The following is a 19,915-nucleotide window of genomic DNA, read 5'->3' as shown; positions in this document are numbered from 1 at the left end:
GAGCTGTCAGACCCCACGCAGAGAACGCTGACAGGCAGGCTCGCCTGACCTCGGGGACCCGGGCAACTGTCGCATGACTTCTACTCCGTCTCCACGGAGTCGAGAGCCGCTTAGTGCCAAGTGCGATGTGGACACTTGCCTGCTGGACGGAGACAGGAATTTATTTTCCATCTCTCAGGCAGCCTGACACAGAGCCCGTAATGATTTTCTGTCAGGCCCGGCCTTGCTGGATTTGAACCCGTGACCCAGAGGTAAAAGGCCCCAATGTAAGGCTCTCTTTACAATAACTGGCCTGCCCGGGCCTCGCTGCGCCTGGCCCAGCGTTCTGTCTTGGATCTGCCCATGTGTTCGCCTCAGCCAGTTGAGTTTTGGTTGGATCCTAACGTAGCATTTGGGACTGAGAGGTTAATGTTCCAGAATTTGTGTCCAGGGGAAATGGGAAATGGAAGGCAGATGACGGCATAGAGGCAGGGGCCTGTTTGACTAGCCTGGGTCCAAAAGGCACACGCCCCTCCAGGCTGGGTGCCTGACCCTGACCTCAGGACCTTTGCACATGCATTTCAGCCAAAGAGATGGCTCCCAAAGGGGAGACCACACAAGGATGTGCATCTGGAGGGGGACTGAGGTCTAGATGCTTTGGGTCTCCATTACTCTGGGGTCAAAATTGTCGTCATTATTTTTACTGATGGTTTTCATTTTTTAAAAATCATTTTAGGAGCATCCATAGATAATATGATGATTCCTATCCCCTGAATGATAACTGAGAGCCACACGCCACTTTCTAAAAATGGTGTTTCATAATCTGAAGACATCTGTCCTCCAAAACCAGCGAAGTAACCTGGCGGGCCTTAAGGGTTAACCCATTGTTCCATAAACATTTATTGAGGTTCCTACTATCAGGCAAGCATCCTGTCAGTTATCAGGGTTACAGAGATAAACAAAGCAGGTTAACATGAAGAAATTGATCATTTGAGGGGGAGGGAGGACATGTGGAAAATGATAATTTTCTACAACCTGATGAGTGATAAATTAGCAAGTGAAGATGTTCTTTATACAACTGAAAACCAAAGACTGTGTCTCATAAGCGGTGGAATGTGAGTGTGTGTGGAGGGGGGGTGGAGGGAGGGGGGGACTGAGAATCCAGTCAGTAGTGCCGAGGGGTGGGAAGCCCAGGTGCTGGCCCAGTCAGCCTTCCAGGTGGAAATCCAGACTTTGTCACTTATAAGTTCTGGCACCTGGAACTTGGTCTCTTGGAGCCTCCATTTTCTCATCTATAAAATGGGAGCAATTACACCAATGCCCCAAAATTGTCACAGAATTAAACAGGACAATTCATGGAAAGCATTAGCAGAGCGCCCAGCACATGGCAGGTGATTGATAAATGCCAGCAAAGGGCTTCCTGGATGGAACAAGGGCAATCCTGGAGGGAGAAGGAACACTAACAAAGGCCTTTTAAGATAGCAGCAGTGGGATGGAGAAGAAGGCAGGAATTAAGAAGTTTTGCAGACAGAATAAAGAGAATTTACTAACTGAAGATCAAAAGTGAGCTGTGAAGGCTGAGGGGGAGGACGCTAGGCCTGGTTGCTATGCCAACATAGGAAGCAGGTTGGGGAGGTTGCTATGCCAACAGAGGAAACTGGTTTGGGGAGGGAGAATGTAGGGAGAGGTTATTGACTTTTCCTCTAGGGCAGGTGGGGTTAGAGGGGCCTTGGGGATATTCAGGTGCGAATGTCCAAATGAAATTGGAAATGTGAGCTCAGGGCCACAGATCTGGGCATCCTTGCTGGTTTACAGAAGGTGACTAACGCTGTGGGCGTGGCTCAAAAGTTCCCACCAGTGGTGGGAAGACTTGAAGACCAGAATTCCTAGAAATGTTAAAGGGATGATGGGGGCCGGGGGTTTAAATGGGACAGACAGCCACTTCAGGGCCATGGTGGCACTCGATGAAGTGGAAAGGGGACATTTCAGCCTGGACACAGTCAGAGCTCAAGGACCGGCCCTCAGAGAGGGAGGGCCAGGACCACAGAGGGTCTGCTCTAGAGCCAGGCACATAGACAGAACTCATCCCAGCCAGGCGTCCGTTAATCAGAATCCATATGCGGCAGCTCTGTCCGTCAGCCGCATCCTCACGGTTCTCAGCCGGACTCCGGCTTGGAGGGGAGCGGACATAATTTCTGCGTGGAGTTCTTTGCAGAAGGCAGGACAAGGCAAGGCCCAGGCAGCCTCGGTGGGCTGGGAGCGCCTTCCCATGCGGGCTGGAAGCCGGGATTGAGGCAACCATCTTACAATTCAAAATCAGTGTCTTCATGAACTGACCAAGTAGAGACTGGTGCCCTGGTCACTTCCTGGCTTGACTAGTGGCATGTAACGGACTTCGTCATAGGTCTTTCGCATGAGAAGGCGTGCAGCACAGAGCCCGATGCCGGACTCCACGTGTCTGAGGTGAGGCCGCACGTCAGTTCGGTCTACCCGGCCCCCATCCACGCTGAGCAGTAATAGCAGCCGCCGTACCGGGTTATTACCGGTGCCAGGCGCCCTGACAAGCTGTTTGCAGGGATTCTCTCATTCGACCCCAATAACAAAGCTTGGCTTCCTGGATGGGAGAAAGGCAATTCAGGAGGGAAAAGGGACACTAACAAATGGCTACTCAATTCTCAATTTGGCTTCGTGAGCAGAGCAGCCAACTATACACACGCTATCTGGCGCTGCCTTCCTTGCACGCTGGGATTCTCAGGGCTGGAGCTGGAGGACTGCTGGGGGGCGGGGGGCACTGTCAGAATGGCCCGCCCAGGAGGCGGTAATAGCAGGGGGTCCCGGGGCAGGAAGTCCTGGTGGAAAAATACAGCTGAGTTCTAGCCACGCTAGCAAAGCCCGCCTAGGACTCCGAGGGCCACGCGTGGACCCAGACCCCAGGACTTCAGCGTGAGCACGGACTTGAGCACAGACAGGCGCGGCTGCAGGACTTCACGTCTGGAAGAGGCAGGAACAGGGCTGGGCCAGGACCCATGTCCTCTGTGTGCTGCCTTCCCTTCCGTGGGCTCTGAGCAGGGCCTGGTGTGTGCAGGAACCTGGGCCTTCCTTCTGATTGTCTGGAATTTCTGAGGTGGGGGGGCTTTGATTCACTCCACATAAGGACAGAACAACATCCTTTATCAAACCTTGGTGGCAGATTTCAGAGTTTAGAATCGGGCTAGTTTCCAGAAGTTTAGGGTTGTGGAGGAGTCTGCTTAGTGGTTAGTCATGTGGGCTCCGGGGTCAGGAAAATCTGAGTTGAAATCTCCGCTCACCTAGGAGCTGTGAAGCCTCAGTTTCCTTACCTACACAGTGGGGGACGGCAATAGTACATCTACCTCTCTGGCCTCAGTTTCCTTACCTACACAGTGGGGACGGCAATAGTACATCTCCTCCTAGGGTTGCTGCTAGAGTCAAATGCAAAGTCTGGGTGAAGAACCTAGTATAGCCCGTGGTGCGGAGGCATGCTGGGCTCGGCCGTCTCATCCCCCCGGACACCGGCACGAGGAACAGCATGCTGGCAGCTTGGCATCACCAGGGTGGGCGTGTGTACCCCACAGAGCACTGGATATTACTGCTAGTGTTGCAATCTCCCAGGCCATCTGAGCACATCTTCATTTATACCTGGATGTAATGGTTTAAGAGCGAATCCCACGCTCCTCCAAGATTTCCAAGAGCATCCATTCTTCTCATCGTCTCCTGTAAAAATGTCCGCTTATGATTTGGTGTCTTTATTACTGGAATGTTTTATTTTATCTCTTCTATAGCACCTTTTGGTGGATGTTGAACCTTTTATTTTATTTCCGCCCCAGATAAACAGAAAGCTTTGGCGTAAAGCAGATTGACTAAAGGCTTTTTTGGGGGGCTGCAGTTTAGCACTGCAGAAAGAGTCATTATGGAAAACAGTATGGGGGATCCTCATGAAATTAAAAATAGAACGCCCATAACCCAGCAATCTCGCTTTGGGTATATAGCCACGGTAAACAAAATAACTAACTCAAAGGGAGTCTAGAATAAGAGCTCTCACAATTTTGAAGGTGAGGACCTAGCTATTAAGATCACAATTTGGAAAATCAATACACATTGTTTTGTGGCTGCTACTCCGAGCCAGGCACTGCGTTAGGCACAGAAGGAAAAGAGAGATGAAGACTGTGTTGGAGGAGACAGAAACCTCAAGTAACAATCAGACGATGCAAAGGTTTGAGAAGACGGGAGGCATCTTCCAAGGGCACATCACGGGGAGCCAGCCTTGCCCTGTGGGAAGCAGGAACGCCGGGTGGGGCAGGTGACGCTTGTCGCCGGGTGGGGCAGGTGACGCTTGTCGGCCCTCAGGGAGAAGAGACGGCTAACCGAGCACAGCACATCAAGAACAGAGGCATGGAATTCAAAGTAACTTGCTCAGAAGGAAACACTGGGTTTGGAAAAGGCACTCTAAGGTTTCATCTTTTCTATCTCTCAAAAGAATAACGAGGGTAACAAGCATTCAGATCACCCAAAATCTATCCCTTCTGTTGGGTATGTTTCTCTTTTGGTCCCCAACTCTGATGCAGAAAACACATGTCATATTTCTGATACAAAAGCAAGGGCTGTTTCTGGCTTTAGATTTATGGCCTGGAGAAAGTACTGAGAAGGATACCTGGGAAGATGGTGGAGCTTGTGTCTATTTCACCACAAATGGTACAATAGTGTCTGGGTGACTCAAGAGAAATCTGCAGGCTCCCAGAAGGCATTGGGAGTGCATCTGAAATCAGGCTAACAATAAGACACAGGTTCTCTTGTGATTTCTGAAACATCTCTTTGTTTAATCATAGAATCCTTTTCATCTTCCATTCATCATAAATAATCCACTTCATTACTTTACCAATCCTTTTGAAAAAATTTGGTATTTAGCATAAACAAACACTGAACATTAGCCAGAGGTGTGTTAATTTAAACAGAATAGGAAAGAAACTGAAAAAAAAAAAACACAAAAATTTTAAAACTTAGAAAAGAACTTAAGAATAAACATTATCACCCACTAAAAAAAGTCAGATTTCCTAACAGCCATTAAAAAAAATCCAGTTGGAAAAATGGGTAAACATAAATATAATCTAATTATTTCTTTCATAAATACACTTAGACAAAACAAATGCATAGAACAGATAGCTTGACAGTACATAAACATAATAAAGTATTTTCAGACATGAATAATTAAATCCCAATAAACATGAATTAAAAATAAATTTTAATTCTGTTTTTTTCTTTATGGAAAAATATGCCACAGCATTTGTGTAAAAAAAAAAAAATAGGCATAAACATATCACTAAAGCCACCAAAATTCACCATGTAGATTATTTAAAAAAAAACTTTTTTTTTTTAAGCAAAAGATGTTATAGTATTTTCAGTTGAATTCTATCCCATAATCACACACCTACTACAGGTGTTTGACAAGAGAGGTAGATAAGTTGGGGGGAAAAACAGTATTCTAATGCTAGCTTTTATTGTAACTCAATTTCACTTACTCTGAACTTTAAAGAAGTTTACAGGAACAGAACACAGAAACCTTTCTGAGCTCCATTATTTGTAGGCATCCAAAGTATCAAGCAAAATTACAAGCAAAAGTCTTGACAATGAAAACTCTTGACAAATAGCCCATTTAGCATAGTTTTATGCAAGGTCTGGCACTAGCTTTAAAATTGACACCGAGGATAACTGTTCTGAAATTTGTGAAATTCAGTGATGTGGAAATGAGTCAGAAGAAGCACACAGGAGATGAGACCTGGTAGTAACAAGAATACAAAGTTACACTATGGATAAACTTGATAGCTTCCTAAGGAATTATTTTCTTTTGTTGACAAAACAAGAAGACAGCTGCCGAGGACAGTGTGGCCCGGTGTGACCCCAGGTGCCGATCTTGTCTGTCAAATCAAGAAAGACACGTGGAGAGGATGTCACAGAGGGTGTGCAGGAAGCAGAGAGAGTGTCCCCTGATTGTACATATTGCTTTATTCTCTCTTTGGGTCCAGTGAATGCTCTCCAGCCATCGCAGAGGCAAATATTCCATACTGTTTTGAAAGCTGAAGCCCAATTGGGAATGAATTTTACTTAATAGTTTGGCCAATAAGTGGTTTTGCATTTTCTGTGCCCACTTTTCTCTCCATTTGGCTAGAAAGAATGTGTATCTGTAACATCTGTTTGCATCTATGACCTTCATATTTCCATTTATTCATAACAGCAATCTGATTTAAATTTTTTTAATGTCGCAATCCTTTGTCAAGTTTGCCAAGGAAAATTTCATTCATAACTTGTCTCAAATGCCGTAAGTATGCTTAATTCAAGGATGTAACAGGCTGCTTCTGGCTAAAAGGGGTGATTTGTGCTCAGCACATCTATGTAACAGGAAAAAGTTTTTCTCAATCGTGGAATGTGAATATAGTCCATCATTAATTGCTGCTGCTCTCAAACTGATAACAGTTTTGTGTCTCACATTGGCTGTTACGAGTTTGTGAGTGTGTTGGAAAATAGGAAAGAAATTGGAAGAAAAATGAAAAATCTATGATTTTGAAAATCCTGAAAACCATATCTTGTAGTTTTCCTCAAAACATCACTTAATTGACTCATAACTCAACCATCAGGTCATTTCCTTGAAGCAGCTTATAGTAAATTTAAGACACATAATATCACAATTTCTGATCATGGCACAGAGGAATTTCTGTGTGGAAACTATTTGAAGGAATGTCTAAAAAAGTGATGTCAAGGAATGCAGATAACTTATGCTTTTCAGTCTCTGACTCCTGCGGAGTTGATAAGAGGCATGTCACAGTTGTAGAAAAAAAATCACACAGTAAATCAAAGTACTTGTGATTAAGACTTTGGAAGTTCTCCCCGTCTTCGGAAGGGCATTCCTCTGATGGCACGACCTCCTTTCGAACAGTACAGTAGCCATGACAGAGTTGTGTGCACAAAGCTGGGGCTTTTGTCACTTATGATAAACAACTCCAAAATGCTGCACCACCCCTGGCAGTAACCACCAAAGTCGGTTTTGGAAATAACGCTCTTGTCAAATACATTTTTAAGGCACTTCAGCAGTTATATCATTTTCTGTGTGTAAAAAAATAAAATATGCATCGAAGCAAAATTCACAAGTACGCGTCTCAGGACTGTGCACAACCCTGTACATATGTACATCGCCGCAGACCGGGCACCGCCTGTGCTATACGACTGGCCTCGTCAACTTCACTCCCTGCAAGAGAGGAGAAGATGCAGTTCAGAGCTGGACAGCACCCATGAGCCGAGTGCAAGTGTCAATAAACACCAGATCATCGATGCTACGAGAAGGAAGAGGCCCACCCAGAGAGCACTAGGTAACCACTGACCCAAACCTCAGTGACAGAGACATCGCCCGCCCACCTCTCTGGCCTGCAGGCTGTCACCTCCCCGGCCTGGCCTGGCCACTCACACAGTCCCCTGTGCACTGGGGTTGGCCGCAGGTCTCAATCGGTCTTGTCTGCAGGGCCATCGGGGATACCCTTGTGATGGGTGCTCTGTGTTTGTTTTTGTGCTCAAATGGGAGGGATGACATCCTAAGCCCCTGGCGTATTCTAAGTTAGACAGTGGCCCCAGTGTGGGAAGATGAACAGCGCTGTCCAATGTCGTCTCCCCCTTGGAAATGCTTCTTATCTGCACAACAAATGCCAGGGCTTTGGGACATTTAGAAAATTTCACTCTGATTAGTTTGCTATTTGCTATGGCTGTATATTATTATTAGGGTATCAGGATTTTCAGATAATTTTCTTCATTCTTTGTCAAGATGTATATGTAGAAATTCTGGTCCATAAGGCACACATACATTGATAAACGTAAGCATAAGTCTAACTGAAAGTTTTCAAAATGGGTAAACAGTAAAGAATAAGGTACTAACATGCTCCTCTACCAACCTGAGTGGGAGGACCAGGCCTGGAGCCGTGCCCAGCGCAGAGTGGCACTCACGAGCGCTTTGTTAAGTAACTAAATGAGCGACGGTGTTGGGTGCGTTAATCTTCCCAGGTAGGAGCCTGGGGACCTAGGGTGCATCTTCGAAAAGCAGTGTGTACTTCTGTCTGGAGTGTCCTCATGGTGCAGGGGAAAGGTTTTGGGAGCCAAAGAGACCAGGGTTCAAGTCCTAACTCTAACACTGACTAAAGCACCCACACGGCCTGGGGCAAGTTGCTCACTCTCTGAGCCTATTTCCCAACCTGTGCAGCGGGGGTAGCGGAGCTGCTGCAAACAGTGCTGCAGACACTAATGGACAGCAGTGACAGGAACGACAACCACAGCAGCTAGCTTTTGTCAGACACCTGCCACATGCTCTCCCACAACTCCGAGGGGGAGATTTCAGCATCAGTCCTCGAGTGGCAGACACTGAGGGGCAGAGCCGGCTGCTGGCTGGCTCACGGGTCACATGTGCTTTGAGTGTATTTACTGAACCTTCATCCCATTGCACCATGCCCTTCAGTATGAGCAAGTGGAAAAGAGCTTTACAAGCTGCATCTTAAGTGTAATTGTCCTTTTATAACCATACAAAACATTTAAACTCAACCCTCCTGCTCAGACTGAAGTGGACGCATGCATCATTATTGGATTTAGTTAAGGAAGTATGTCCACTGAGAATGAGAACATGCAGTGTGTGAACAGCTAACACTCAGAAATAGCATTTCAATCTGACTCGGATCCAAATAAGATCTGTCCGGAGTCCCACCTTCTGCCGCGACACCATCCACGACTTGATCGTGGGCACCAGCACGCTCCCCAGGAGGATCTGCACCGGGTGGTAGATGAGCAGAGGGACGGAGATTAAGGAGAGGTGCTCGTGGCCTGCGAACACGATCTTCAGCATTGGGATTCCTGATGGACAAAGGGAGGAAATCGAGAGGCACATTCAGTCTGTCATCAATTAAGGACATTCTCCAGTAACATTGGAACTTGGAATAGGTCATTGCTGCATCCCCCGGGGGTGCTCACAGGACTGGAAAGGGAAGGTCTCAAATGAGTCACCAAGTCGGTTCATCTTCTTTTCACTACGTAAGCTCTGAGCTCCACCTGGAACCAAGGAGAGCACAGAAGGTGCTCAGTATTTGAGGGCACCAGTATCTCAGTATCTCTTGCTGCATGAGCAGCCTGTCTAACAAGGGGAGGGGAGGAGACAGCGTGGAACAGAGTTGCTTCAGGAAGGCTGAACAATCCCAGAGAGGCCAAAGTTCAGAATGGATCCTTTCTTGCTTAGTCGTGAAATAGGGAGGCCTTCCTGACACCGTTTCAAAGCCCCAAAGTTCACTTTTGCGAGCTGGAAGGATATGGTCAGATAACGAATGGTACACACTGCTGTAAGTAGGAGGGTACTTTAGCCAAATGAACATTAACAAAGGCTTTGCATGTTCTCATTTGGCCAAGGGTCTCAAGGCGTGTTATACAACATTGCATATGGCGGGCGAACTCTAAGACGAGCGCTGACTGTTTAAACCCACATTGAAAGTTTTAATGGAATTCAGGTACATGAACACTACTTCCTGAGTCTACACTCTATTACACCAAGGGCGCGGTGTGCATATTTTGTAAGCAGCTGACTATAGTGTGTATCGATTAAGCTTCCATAACAATCCAAACATTGGCGGTTGAACTGTTATTGCCGATGGTTTTAATACGGCCCGGTTGCCAGGACGGGTGTGTACTGTGTGTCAGCTCTGTCACCTGGGTCGCTGTGATAGCTTAGCCTTCTCCTCGGTTCTTTCGAATAGCTTCTGAAAAGGACCCCAGCTCCCAAGCTCTCACAGCGATGGCACAGAAACCACCTTTTATTATAACCCGGCGAGGGGAAGCTCTGCGTTTTCAATTACTTGTGCTTCTGGTGAATTTCAAGCCTTTACTAAACATGCATTTTCACGCTGCCTTCCTTCTCCTGGCCTCACGTGCCATTGCCGTAAACGGAAAACACTCCACTCTTCCCGACAACGTCCCTCAGAGCTGCAAAAGTACAGGATAAGGTTTTTGCACAGGTTCTGTTTTCTTGCCGATATAAAAGTCAAAGGTTTCTCTTAAAAAACAATACGCTCAATCTGTTCACAGTTGAAAAGCCACATCTGACATTGGAAAGTTGTTCTGATGAGAAAAGGAGAAGTGAACACACCCACCCTGTTTCAGGAAAGATGACTTGGTCCAAAGGGATGATGCCGAGAAGCTGGGGACGGGGGTGAAGGAAAGGTGCGGCTCCAGGGAGCGCATGAAATATGGGAATGTTTGCCCCTAAAGGTGATCAGAGCAGGGGTTTCTGACCCCAAATTCGAGGACCGTGGCTGCTGGGCTACAACGCCTGAGGTGTCCTTTCCTGGCTAAGCCTCGGGCTCAGAGTCCCTGGGCACAGAGGGAAGCCAGGGAGACAGTCAGGCAGCTGCTGCGACCGTAAGTCAACAAGAAACCGACTGCAAGACATACAAGGTGCCCTAGTGTCCGAGACACCGGAAATCCACTGGCTGTGACCGATCAGGTCGAGAGACAGCAATGCTAAGGGTAAAAGTGGTTCGCGTGTACTGAGCGCTTACTAGATGCCATGCACGTCCGTCTCGCGCTTTCCCACGTTAACTGAACTAGGCCTGGCAATAACCCGGGGGCTGATGAAACTACCCTGTGCACGTTCTCCTAGTGAGGAAACGGACTTTCCCCATGGTGACACCGGCACTGCAACGCAGGCAACTTGGGTTTGCAGGTCTCCATGTCAGGGGAGACGCCGAGGTCTTCAGTTCCGACGCCATGGGGACTGCAACGCCTCGAAGCAGAACAGGCCTGGGGTGCAGAAAGCTTTCCAGGCAGAAGTCCTGGTGGGCTCCTCCTCCTTGGCGGGGCTCCTGTGACTTCCTGTGGATGAGGGACCAAGCGACTGTAGGGACCACCCCGGAGAGAGAGAGACAGAGACGAGCCAAGTCCTTACCCCCAAGAAGCTCCCGGTGTACAGTGACCTCTACCTTCTGTGGACCCGAATCCACCCTCCACCGCACCGGGAGGAAGGTCCCTCCTGCCTGTGCTGGACTCCCCACACCACCTCCTGTCCAAGCCACCTTCCACTCTGCACCGCAGTGACCGCTGTGGAGCACAATCTCATCACGTCAGATCACGCAGGCGTTTACCGAACGGGACAAGGGCCTTCTGACTGGCCCCCACTCCCTCTGTGTCTCCCCTCCCCTCCCCTCTCCTGCCCCTGTGCTCAGCCATGAGGAGCACCCGTGCTTCCTTCCTCGCCAGCCCAGCCGTGCGCCATTCCCACGCCCTGTTCCGCCTGTGGGCCTTCGCACTTAAGCTCCTTTTGCCTGGAATGCCCATCACCCACTTCCTGACCGGCTCGGCCTTTCAGCCCTTCATTCTTAAGCTGCATCCAAGGCTGGCTTTCAGCTCTGTGCTCACCAAACCTGGGGCTCACCCCAGCCCAGGGTCCCAGCACTTGGTATCGTTGTGCGTTTTCCTCACTGAGCTAAGCTTCTTAGGGTCTGAGACCATTTCTTCTTCAGCTCTGAGCATCCAGTAGGTGCTCAAGAGGAGTGCGTTGAATGAATGGGTTTGTATTTTTCCAGATTCCATCATAAAGTTACTGTGCTGACTATGACTCCATTTTGATTACATTCATTAACTAGGTAAAAAAAAAAAAAAGTGCAATGATTTTAAAAAACCAAACTCACTAGAAAGAGTTTTCTTTTAAAAGTAAAATTTAAATATAGGACTCTTTTCATCTCACCATCACAGCAGTAATATAAATGAAGGAAATTAATTTTAATGCTCCCAGGTACTGATTCTGTGTCACCATGGCTGACAGGAGCCAACGAGACTTTATGAGGTGGCATCTGACTTTATGGAACTGAACACTAGGCATGCATTTACAATTTTACAGGGACTTTAAGCTGTCATGCTGAAAAATGTTTATAAAACATTAATCAAAAAGTGCCTCTTTAATACAATGCATTGTCTGAAAGATGTTAGAAGGCGCACACTGTAAATGGATTCTTTTTCTGACTAAAGTAATTTCCACCCAAAGCATTTCCCCACTGCTCTACACGCACACCGTGCGGCTGGATAAAGAGCCCTTTCGCGGCACGTCACTGCCTGATGCGAGCACTTGGCAAATCCCTAATGTACGGCACGCCACATTTCCATGTCGCACATGACACACTCGTCTAAAATCGCCCAACAGAGTTTGACACGGCAGCATCTTCCATAAGCACAGCTTTCAACAGACATCTGCCCGGTAGGAACTTCAAGTGCAAGCTTTCTTCTTCTAACAAGCAAGGAAGGGGTTTCTTTTATCCTTTTCTTTTATTCTTTGTTCCCAGGATGGAAGGGATAAAACAATACGAACCAGAACAGCCGCCCCCCCCCCCCATTTTAAATATGTTTATTTTATGTTCTCTGAATTACAATATTCCCTTTGTATCAGTGTTCGAGTTTCAAGTCACTACTTTCTACTGGATGAACTGTTTTCTATTTTTCCTTGAGAAACAGATATCCGTCTTCAGAGATTAAACATGGGCCTTTGTAGAATTCCCACTAAAGGGTTATTTATAGTTCACAATATAAAAACTATTGACTTCATATCATTATTTAGAGTTTATTTTACTTGTAGGTACACACTGTTCTCTATCTTTCTCCCTATCTATCTATCCATTCATTAAAAAATACTCTTTGGGCCTCTGCTGTCTGTGAGTTACAGTTCCCATGCTGAGGACATAAGGAGAACACAGGCAAAGTCTCTGCCTTCTTGGGGCCTTGACTACCTCAACTTTCCCCCAACTAAGGGATGAGTGTCCCCTTTCTGTCACCGGCTTACCCAGCTTCTACAACTCAAACTTGGGGGGTCACCTTGACTAATCCTATTTGTCTTTCCAGCTCTGGAGGAAGCCACCAGCTCTACATGACGCTCCTGCAGAGTCTCCCCTCCACCCACCATTCCCCTTCCCTCAGCTTTCACCACACCTTCCCAATTCAGTTCCTCAACAAATCAAGCCAAGATGACTCTTCAGCCTCCTGCCAGAGCCCGTATTCAGACTCTTCCCTTCATCAACGCTGCAGACCAGTCGGATGCATCTTCCTAAAGCCCGGATCCATGAAAGCCCACTCCCTGCTCAAGAATCACAAGGACTTTCCAGAGCCCATTCATCGAATCCTCTACCCACTCAACCTCAGTGCAAACCACTGTTACCCGCCCCCTGGAGTAAGTGCTCGCTGCAGGCCCAGTGCTTTGCCTGCGTTCTCTCACGTAATCCTTCAGCAACCTATGGTGCCGTTTTCCCACTTAAAGATGAGGAACCCGAGGTTTCGAGCAGTTAAGTGACTTGTCTGCCATCACACATCAGGGCAGGTGGTGGAGGCAGACTTAGACCCCAGTCTACTTTACTTTTCATCACGAAGCTATGTTAACTCCATGAAACCCAACTTTCCACTGCCCCTTGCCCTCACGGCCCCGGCCCAGCCCTGCCTTGTCTTTGTAGAAGCTGAGCCCGCCTGGGTTTGTCCTTTCTCACCAGGTGCCTAAATCCTACCACGGGTTCTCTGGGCTCCGCTGTGTGTTTTCCTCCACCATGAAGGTGGCCCCCGTGGGTGTCTTCCTCTTCTTTGTGTAGGTTTTGTTTCCCCTGAACACAGGCAAAGGATTATAATTTTCGTTGACTCTCCTATGGTGTTTTTAAGCGCAGCGCAGGACGGTGCTCAATACATAAGGGATTGATTATTTAGGAACAGGTGCTAAGTAATGTTTCCTGTTGAAAGCGACAGGATGTGGAACACATACCTGATGCTCCACTGGACTGTAAAGGGAATTGTTCACACACACCCTCTGGGGAGGACTGTATTTTATAGGATAAAAATAGGAGCAGGAGAGGAAATATTTTGAAAACGCCCCTTGTGTCTTTTGGAATCTGATATTACGTGACTTTCTCACGTGGCTGAGAGATGGTCTACTCCACTCACCTGGACCATTTCCTGTCTTTCAAAGACCCGCTCGCCTGAATTCACACGACTTGTTCCCATTTAAGTGCTTTCTCCAACTCTCCACTGAGCTCTGGAGAGAGCTGCTGGCCAATCGGGGGTCCAGTGGCTTCTCTCTTTAGTTGTCATGGTGATTTCCCACTTTTGTTTCGTTTGTTCTTAGTTAGAAGCATCCATAACTTTACTATCCAAATGCCCTACACGTTGTTATTTGAATTCTCGCTCTTCCCGGTCAGTGGATCTCTCAGGAAAGCCCATGTTTGCCTTTAACAGTCATTGGGATAGACGGTCTCCCCAATCAAAATGCAGTCCAGCAAGGCGGTCAGTGTTTGAGAAACACGAACCCTCTTGTCTGGCATCGCTAAATGCCAATCTCTGTGTCCCCGTCCCCAGCACATGTACACACACACACACACACACACACACACACACACACCCCACAGTCTTTCTCTCGGAGACAAATAGTCACAGAAAATCAAACTCACTGGCACTGATTTATTTCCATGACTAAACGAAGGGGCCATTCTGTGCCATTTCTAGAGCACGAAACGATGCTTTGATAAGGTCCAACAGCAGTTTTGGAATTTGGTTACAAAAGGCTTTCAGGAAGGATTGTCCCAAAGCAAGCTAGTTTTTAGTAACACAGATGTTCCATGCAGCGATCGATAATCCATCCTACCCAGGAGCCTGCACGGGGCAGTGCAGTGCAGTGGGAGAGGCCTGACAGCCAAGTCAGAAAGCCCTGGGCTGGACCCACTCCCACCCCTTAACTCCTGAGTGACCATCATGGGGCAAGTTACACAGCCTCGGTTTTCACATCTGCAAAATGTACCTACTTTATAGGTTTTTTTTTTTTTTTTTTTTTAAGTGAAATAATACACAATGTCTGGTAAGTAGTAAGTCTTCATTGTTATGTGCCAGACACTGGGGTCGGTGCAGTGAACAAATGGGCAACCCCCCCTCCCCCCCGTCTTATGCTCTTACTCATTTAACCAGGAGAGAAGACAGAGACCAAGCCGAAGCCAGGCGAGGAGCAAGCCCACCGGTCACAGGGGGCTGAGAAGACACAGCCCTGCTATCAGAAGCCGTCAGGCAAACGGATTCAGCGAGCCTCTGTGTTACCCCGATTTTTAGAGAGGGTGAAAAGGAAGGCCACCTGCCTCCAGTTGAAGGCAGGGGGGCCCGGGCCCATCAGAGGCCGGCTGATCAGCCGAGAGCTGCCCAGGTGTGGCCTCTGACAAGCACCAGCGGGCACTGCAGCGGGTGGTGCAGTGAGGAGCACAGAGGCCTGAGGAGCCCCTGGGCGAAGAGCTGTTTGACAGCATTAGCACAGCGCACCAGAGGGGGAGGCCCGAGAGGAACAGTTACACGGGAAAGGTCTGAAAGGGAGGGAGGCGCTCCTTTCAACGAGGGGCTTGGGTGGCTGGCCTTCGACTCGCTTGGAATAGAAGTGGGTTCGCGAGCGTTTTCGGCCCATTGGGAAAATCAAAGCTTGTGTTTTTGCCTTCCGTTACCTGGGCTGTAATGCTACCACTTGGCTGAAAGTTTTATGTCAATAAAGATGCAAACTAGACCAAAATGAGCACCTGGTGTTGCTTTTGTTTTGAAATAGGCACGTTCTGGTGGGAAAAGATGTTTAATGAACGGGCTGAGCGGGCTCACCAGATGCTGGAATGAAACATTTAACTTCACCCAGGGAAGGTTTCGGCCTCGGAAGATGAGGCGCACCCTCACCTGTCTGGAAGCATCGGTGGAGTAATTAGCGAGCAGGGAGTTAAGAAGAAGAGCTGCGCGAGGAGCCTGCATTCGAACACGGCTGCGTCTCCAGGAGGCATCGCCATGCTGAGGGAGACCAGCGGGCAGGAGGGCAGAGAGAAATTTTCACTTTTCCAGGCTCTGAGTGAAGAGTCGTCTGTCTTCTGAAGAGAAAGTCTGGCTTCTGTTCACACTCGAGGATGTGAGAACATCAGAAATAGAAACGAGGATTTCATATGACAAAAGTCATGCAAAGTCACCAGAATGTGTTGGACAGGGTCATCGACACAGAGCCGGCCGTCTGATGGCCCTGGAAAGCCTGGTTTAGTTTCATAGGCTGTTTTAGGCGTGTTGTCACATAAATGAAGGAAAAAGCACGTGGACATGTTAAGTCTGAGGCAAAGAAAACAGTTTTCCCTAAAGTTTCGTATCCATAATCCTCTTACCAGTGGACAGTGGAACTTCCAGAAGGCTTCAAAAATCTTAGTTAAGTGGTAAATGTGTGTAAGCTGTGATCCCAATGAACAATAATTGTTTTTAATGTATATATTTTTTAAAATTTTAGCAACATGGTGATAATCACCTCTGGTGATAACTTTCTTCTTCCTCTTTTTTTTTTTTTTTTTTAATCCTCACCCAAGGATATTTTTTAATCCTCACTGGAGGATATATATATATATGTTTTTAATCCTCACCCGAGGATATATATATATATTTTTAATCCTCACCTGAGAGAGGGAGAGAGAGAAACATGAGAGAGAAACATCGGTTGTTTGCCTCCCGCATGCACCCTGACCCGGGCTGGGGATCGAGCCTACAACCAAAGTACATGCCCTTGACTGGGAATTGAGCCCGAGACCCTTTGGACCGTGAGCCTATGATCTAACCACTGAGCAACCAGCTAGAGTGGTAACTTTCTTCTTGATGGTACCATGTGTATGATGTACACAAACCTCAGAAAGGATGCCTTCTGACATAAAAGAACAAGGCAGTTTTGATTTGGGGGATTAGAAATCAATTATTTATCCTTAAATCCACCTCTTAAAAAGGCTGCCTCGGGTTCCCGTGGTGTAACCTGACCAGATGGCGTCCTGCCCACTGGCTTCTGCCCTTCATTTATTCTCAATGAAACATGAATTGGGCAGTTTAGACCTCATGTGGAAGACTCTTAGGCAGAAGAAGAAATTAAGGAAACTCTGGGAGCCATTTCTGGAAATGATGATGTTTTTTTAATCTCCTCTGTCCTCCTTAACCACTGAGTACTTAAAGCATCTAATAACACAGAGAATTGTGGATTCCACAAATCGGTACACACGAATGGCCAATTTTATGAACAATTAAGTAGGTATAATCCTGTCTTGTTAGAACACAGTGGAACATAAATGCAGACACAAAAGGTGGTCCAAGGAAGTGGCCATCAGCCCCGGCCGCGCCTCAGAATCACCTGGGTGGCTTTCTCAAAACTATGCCTGAAAGATTCCGAGTTAATGGGTGGGGGGAGGGGTCCCAGCACTCCTGTTACTGGACGGCTCCTGGGTGATTCCAGGTGGGCCAGGTTCAGAGCCGAGTCTGGTAACAAGGGGGAGCGAGAGGACACCAGGAGATTCTGGAGGTGGACCGAGGAGCCGCTGCAGGTCAGCTCTGTGTGAACTGGGGGGACCTCTCTGAGGTTCAGTTTTCTAGTGTGGACAATGCAATCAATAATAGCTATTGTGCAGGGTTGCTGTGAAGAATAAATGAGATGATAAGGCAATCTATGTGCCTAATACAGTGCCTAGCATGTAGTAGGCACTCAGGAAATACCAGAGCCTTCTGCTTTTAATGTTTCAAAGCGTCCTCATATCTATTTTCTGATTTAATGTTCGCCTCAACCTTGTGAGATAGGAGAAAAATATAGGCTTGCCAGTTTGGATGTCTCTATGCCTGGCTGATTTAGAATTTCATTTCATTTTATTATCAAAACTAGAGGCCCGGTGCACGAAATTCGTGCATGGGGGGGGTGTCCCTCAGCCCAGCCTGCACCCTCTCCAATCTGGGACCCCTCGAGGTATGTCCGACTGCCCTTTCACAATCCAGGACTACTGGCTCCCAACCGCTTGCCTGGCTGCCTTCCTGATTGCCCCTAACCACTTCTGCCTGCCAGCCTGATCACCCCCTAACCACTCCCCTGCCAGCCCAATTGCCTCTAACTGCCCTCCCCTGCCAGCCAGGTCACCCCTAACTGCCCTCCCCTGCAGGCCTGGTCCCCCCCCAACTGCCCTGCCAGCCTGGTCGCCCCCAATTGCCCTCCCCTGCAGGCCTGGTCCCCTCAACTGCCCTCCCCTTCAGGCCTGGTCACCTCTAACTGACCTCCCCTGCCAGCCTGGTCGCCCCCAACTGCCCTCCCCTGCAGGCCTGATCACCCCCAACTGCCCTCCCTTGCAGGCCTGGTCACCCCTAACTGCCCTCCCCTGCAGGCCTGGTCCCTCCCAACTGCCCTCCCCTGCTGGCCTGATCGCCCACAACTGCCCTCCCCTGCCGGCTATCTTGTGGTGGCTATCTTGTGTCTACATGGGGGCGGCCATCTTGTGTGTTGGAGTGATGGTCAATTTGCATATTACGTCTTTATTATATAGGATAACTCCACACAGGTATTTTTTTTAACTCACTGTGCATTAGCAGTCAAGCACAAAAACAGTCTAAGCAACCTGCACGCCCCAGCTCTGACCTTCCCAGTGCTCTCATTGGCAGTGTGCATGAGGGGGTCACTCAGAACAGGTGCAGCTCATTTGAGGGCAGGACTCAGTGACCTCACAGTCAGCCTCAGGCAACCATGGAGCCTCCTCAAAGCAGCTGGGCACAAAACTGGGCAGAGCTTAGCACCCAGCACAGCTCTAGGACTTGCTCTTTATTTTTTTATTTTATTTTTTAAATATTTTTATTGATTTCAGAGAGGAAGGGTGAGGGAGAGAGAGATAGAAACATCAATGATGAGAGAGAATTATTGATTGGCTGCCTTCTGCATGCCCCTTACTGGGGAATTAAGCCCGCAACCTGGGCATATGCCCTTGACCGGATTTGAACCCGGGACCCTTCAGTCCACAGGCTGGCACTGTATCCACTGAACCAAACCAGCTAGGGCGGGACATGTCTTCAAAGTTCTCAGGCAGTCTGCATATCAAGGAGTCCATTAATTAAATTTATCACAGACAGTGACAAGTCAGTAATTTCATCAATAAAAACCTATTTCTGAATTCATTATGCTAATTAGTAACGTCACCTGTTGGGTTGATAAAGATAACACAAACATTTGTGTAGCTGCTCTGATAAAATAGTAGCTGACTACCCCAGTGAGAATTTTCCATTTGAGTGACTGTCCCTGGCATTGAGGTCTAAACTGACCAGTCCAGTCATATACCACACTGCCAATACAAAAGGATTTTCAAGTGAATTACTTCATATAATGAGCACTTAGCACAGTTTTTGCCTATTAAATACTCAATGTCAGCTGTTATTATTATTACTACTTCTATTGAAAACATAATAGAGAAATAATTTTTAAAATCCTATATAATAAAAGCCTAATATGCAAATTGTCCCCTTGGGCAGTCGTTCAACCAGGAGTTTGACCGCTCGCTATGACATGTGCTGACCACCAGGGGGCGGCGCGGAACATGGCGGGCATCACTGATGTGGCGCTGGCAGTGGGTGGGAGTGGAGGCACTGCTGGCCCTGATAGGCCCTGATAAGAGCGGGACCACAGCAGGATGGTGGAGCAGGTGAGTGGGTGGCGCCAGGCCAAGGCAAGTGCAAGTGGGGGCCCAATTGCCCCACCGATTGCTCCGCAGACAGCAATCAGTGGCGGCAGCTGGGAGCCGGGGGGCCCGGCCCTGATCAATCGCTCTGCAGGCAGGATGATGGAGCAGGTGAGGGGGTGGCATCAGGCCACGGCCGAGTGCTAGATGGGGCTGCAGAGTTGTGAGGATGGGGGTGCAACCTGGGGCCTGATCCCCGCAGGCCACACCGAGGGACCTGTGCATGAATTCGTGCACTGGGCCTCTAGTAAATCAATAAAAGGCTTAGAAATGTTACAGAAGCTGAACTAATAAAATCTAAATATAGGTGATCTTATATCATATGGGTCAGAAAATAGCACCAAATGACAGATCCTCCCCGCCCACCCCCCCAA

General features: G+C 48.0%; 1 protein-coding gene across 1 annotated transcript in view; it reads right to left on the bottom strand.

Annotated features, from left to right (window-relative positions):
- Positions 1-4,793: 4,793 nt before the first annotated feature.
- SLC10A7 (solute carrier family 10 member 7) overlaps positions 4,794-19,915 on the bottom strand; it is a 196,096-nt gene continuing 180,974 nt past the window's right edge. Inside the window, exons 11-12 of the mRNA XM_008143906.3 lie at positions 8,729-8,874; positions 4,794-7,234 (exon numbers count right to left, since the gene is read on the bottom strand). Coding sequence (XP_008142128.1) covers positions 7,205-7,234; positions 8,729-8,874 — 176 coding nt within the window. The 3' untranslated portion in view covers positions 4,794-7,204. The remainder of the gene's footprint in view (positions 7,235-8,728; positions 8,875-19,915) is intronic.

The sequence above is a fragment of the Eptesicus fuscus genome, chromosome 6, assembly GCF_027574615.1.
Source record: "Eptesicus fuscus isolate TK198812 chromosome 6, DD_ASM_mEF_20220401, whole genome shotgun sequence".
NCBI lineage: Eukaryota > Metazoa > Chordata > Mammalia > Chiroptera > Vespertilionidae > Eptesicus > Eptesicus fuscus.
The sequence above is the reverse complement of the archived record's forward strand: the minus strand, read 5'-3'. Positions and strand labels throughout refer to the sequence as shown.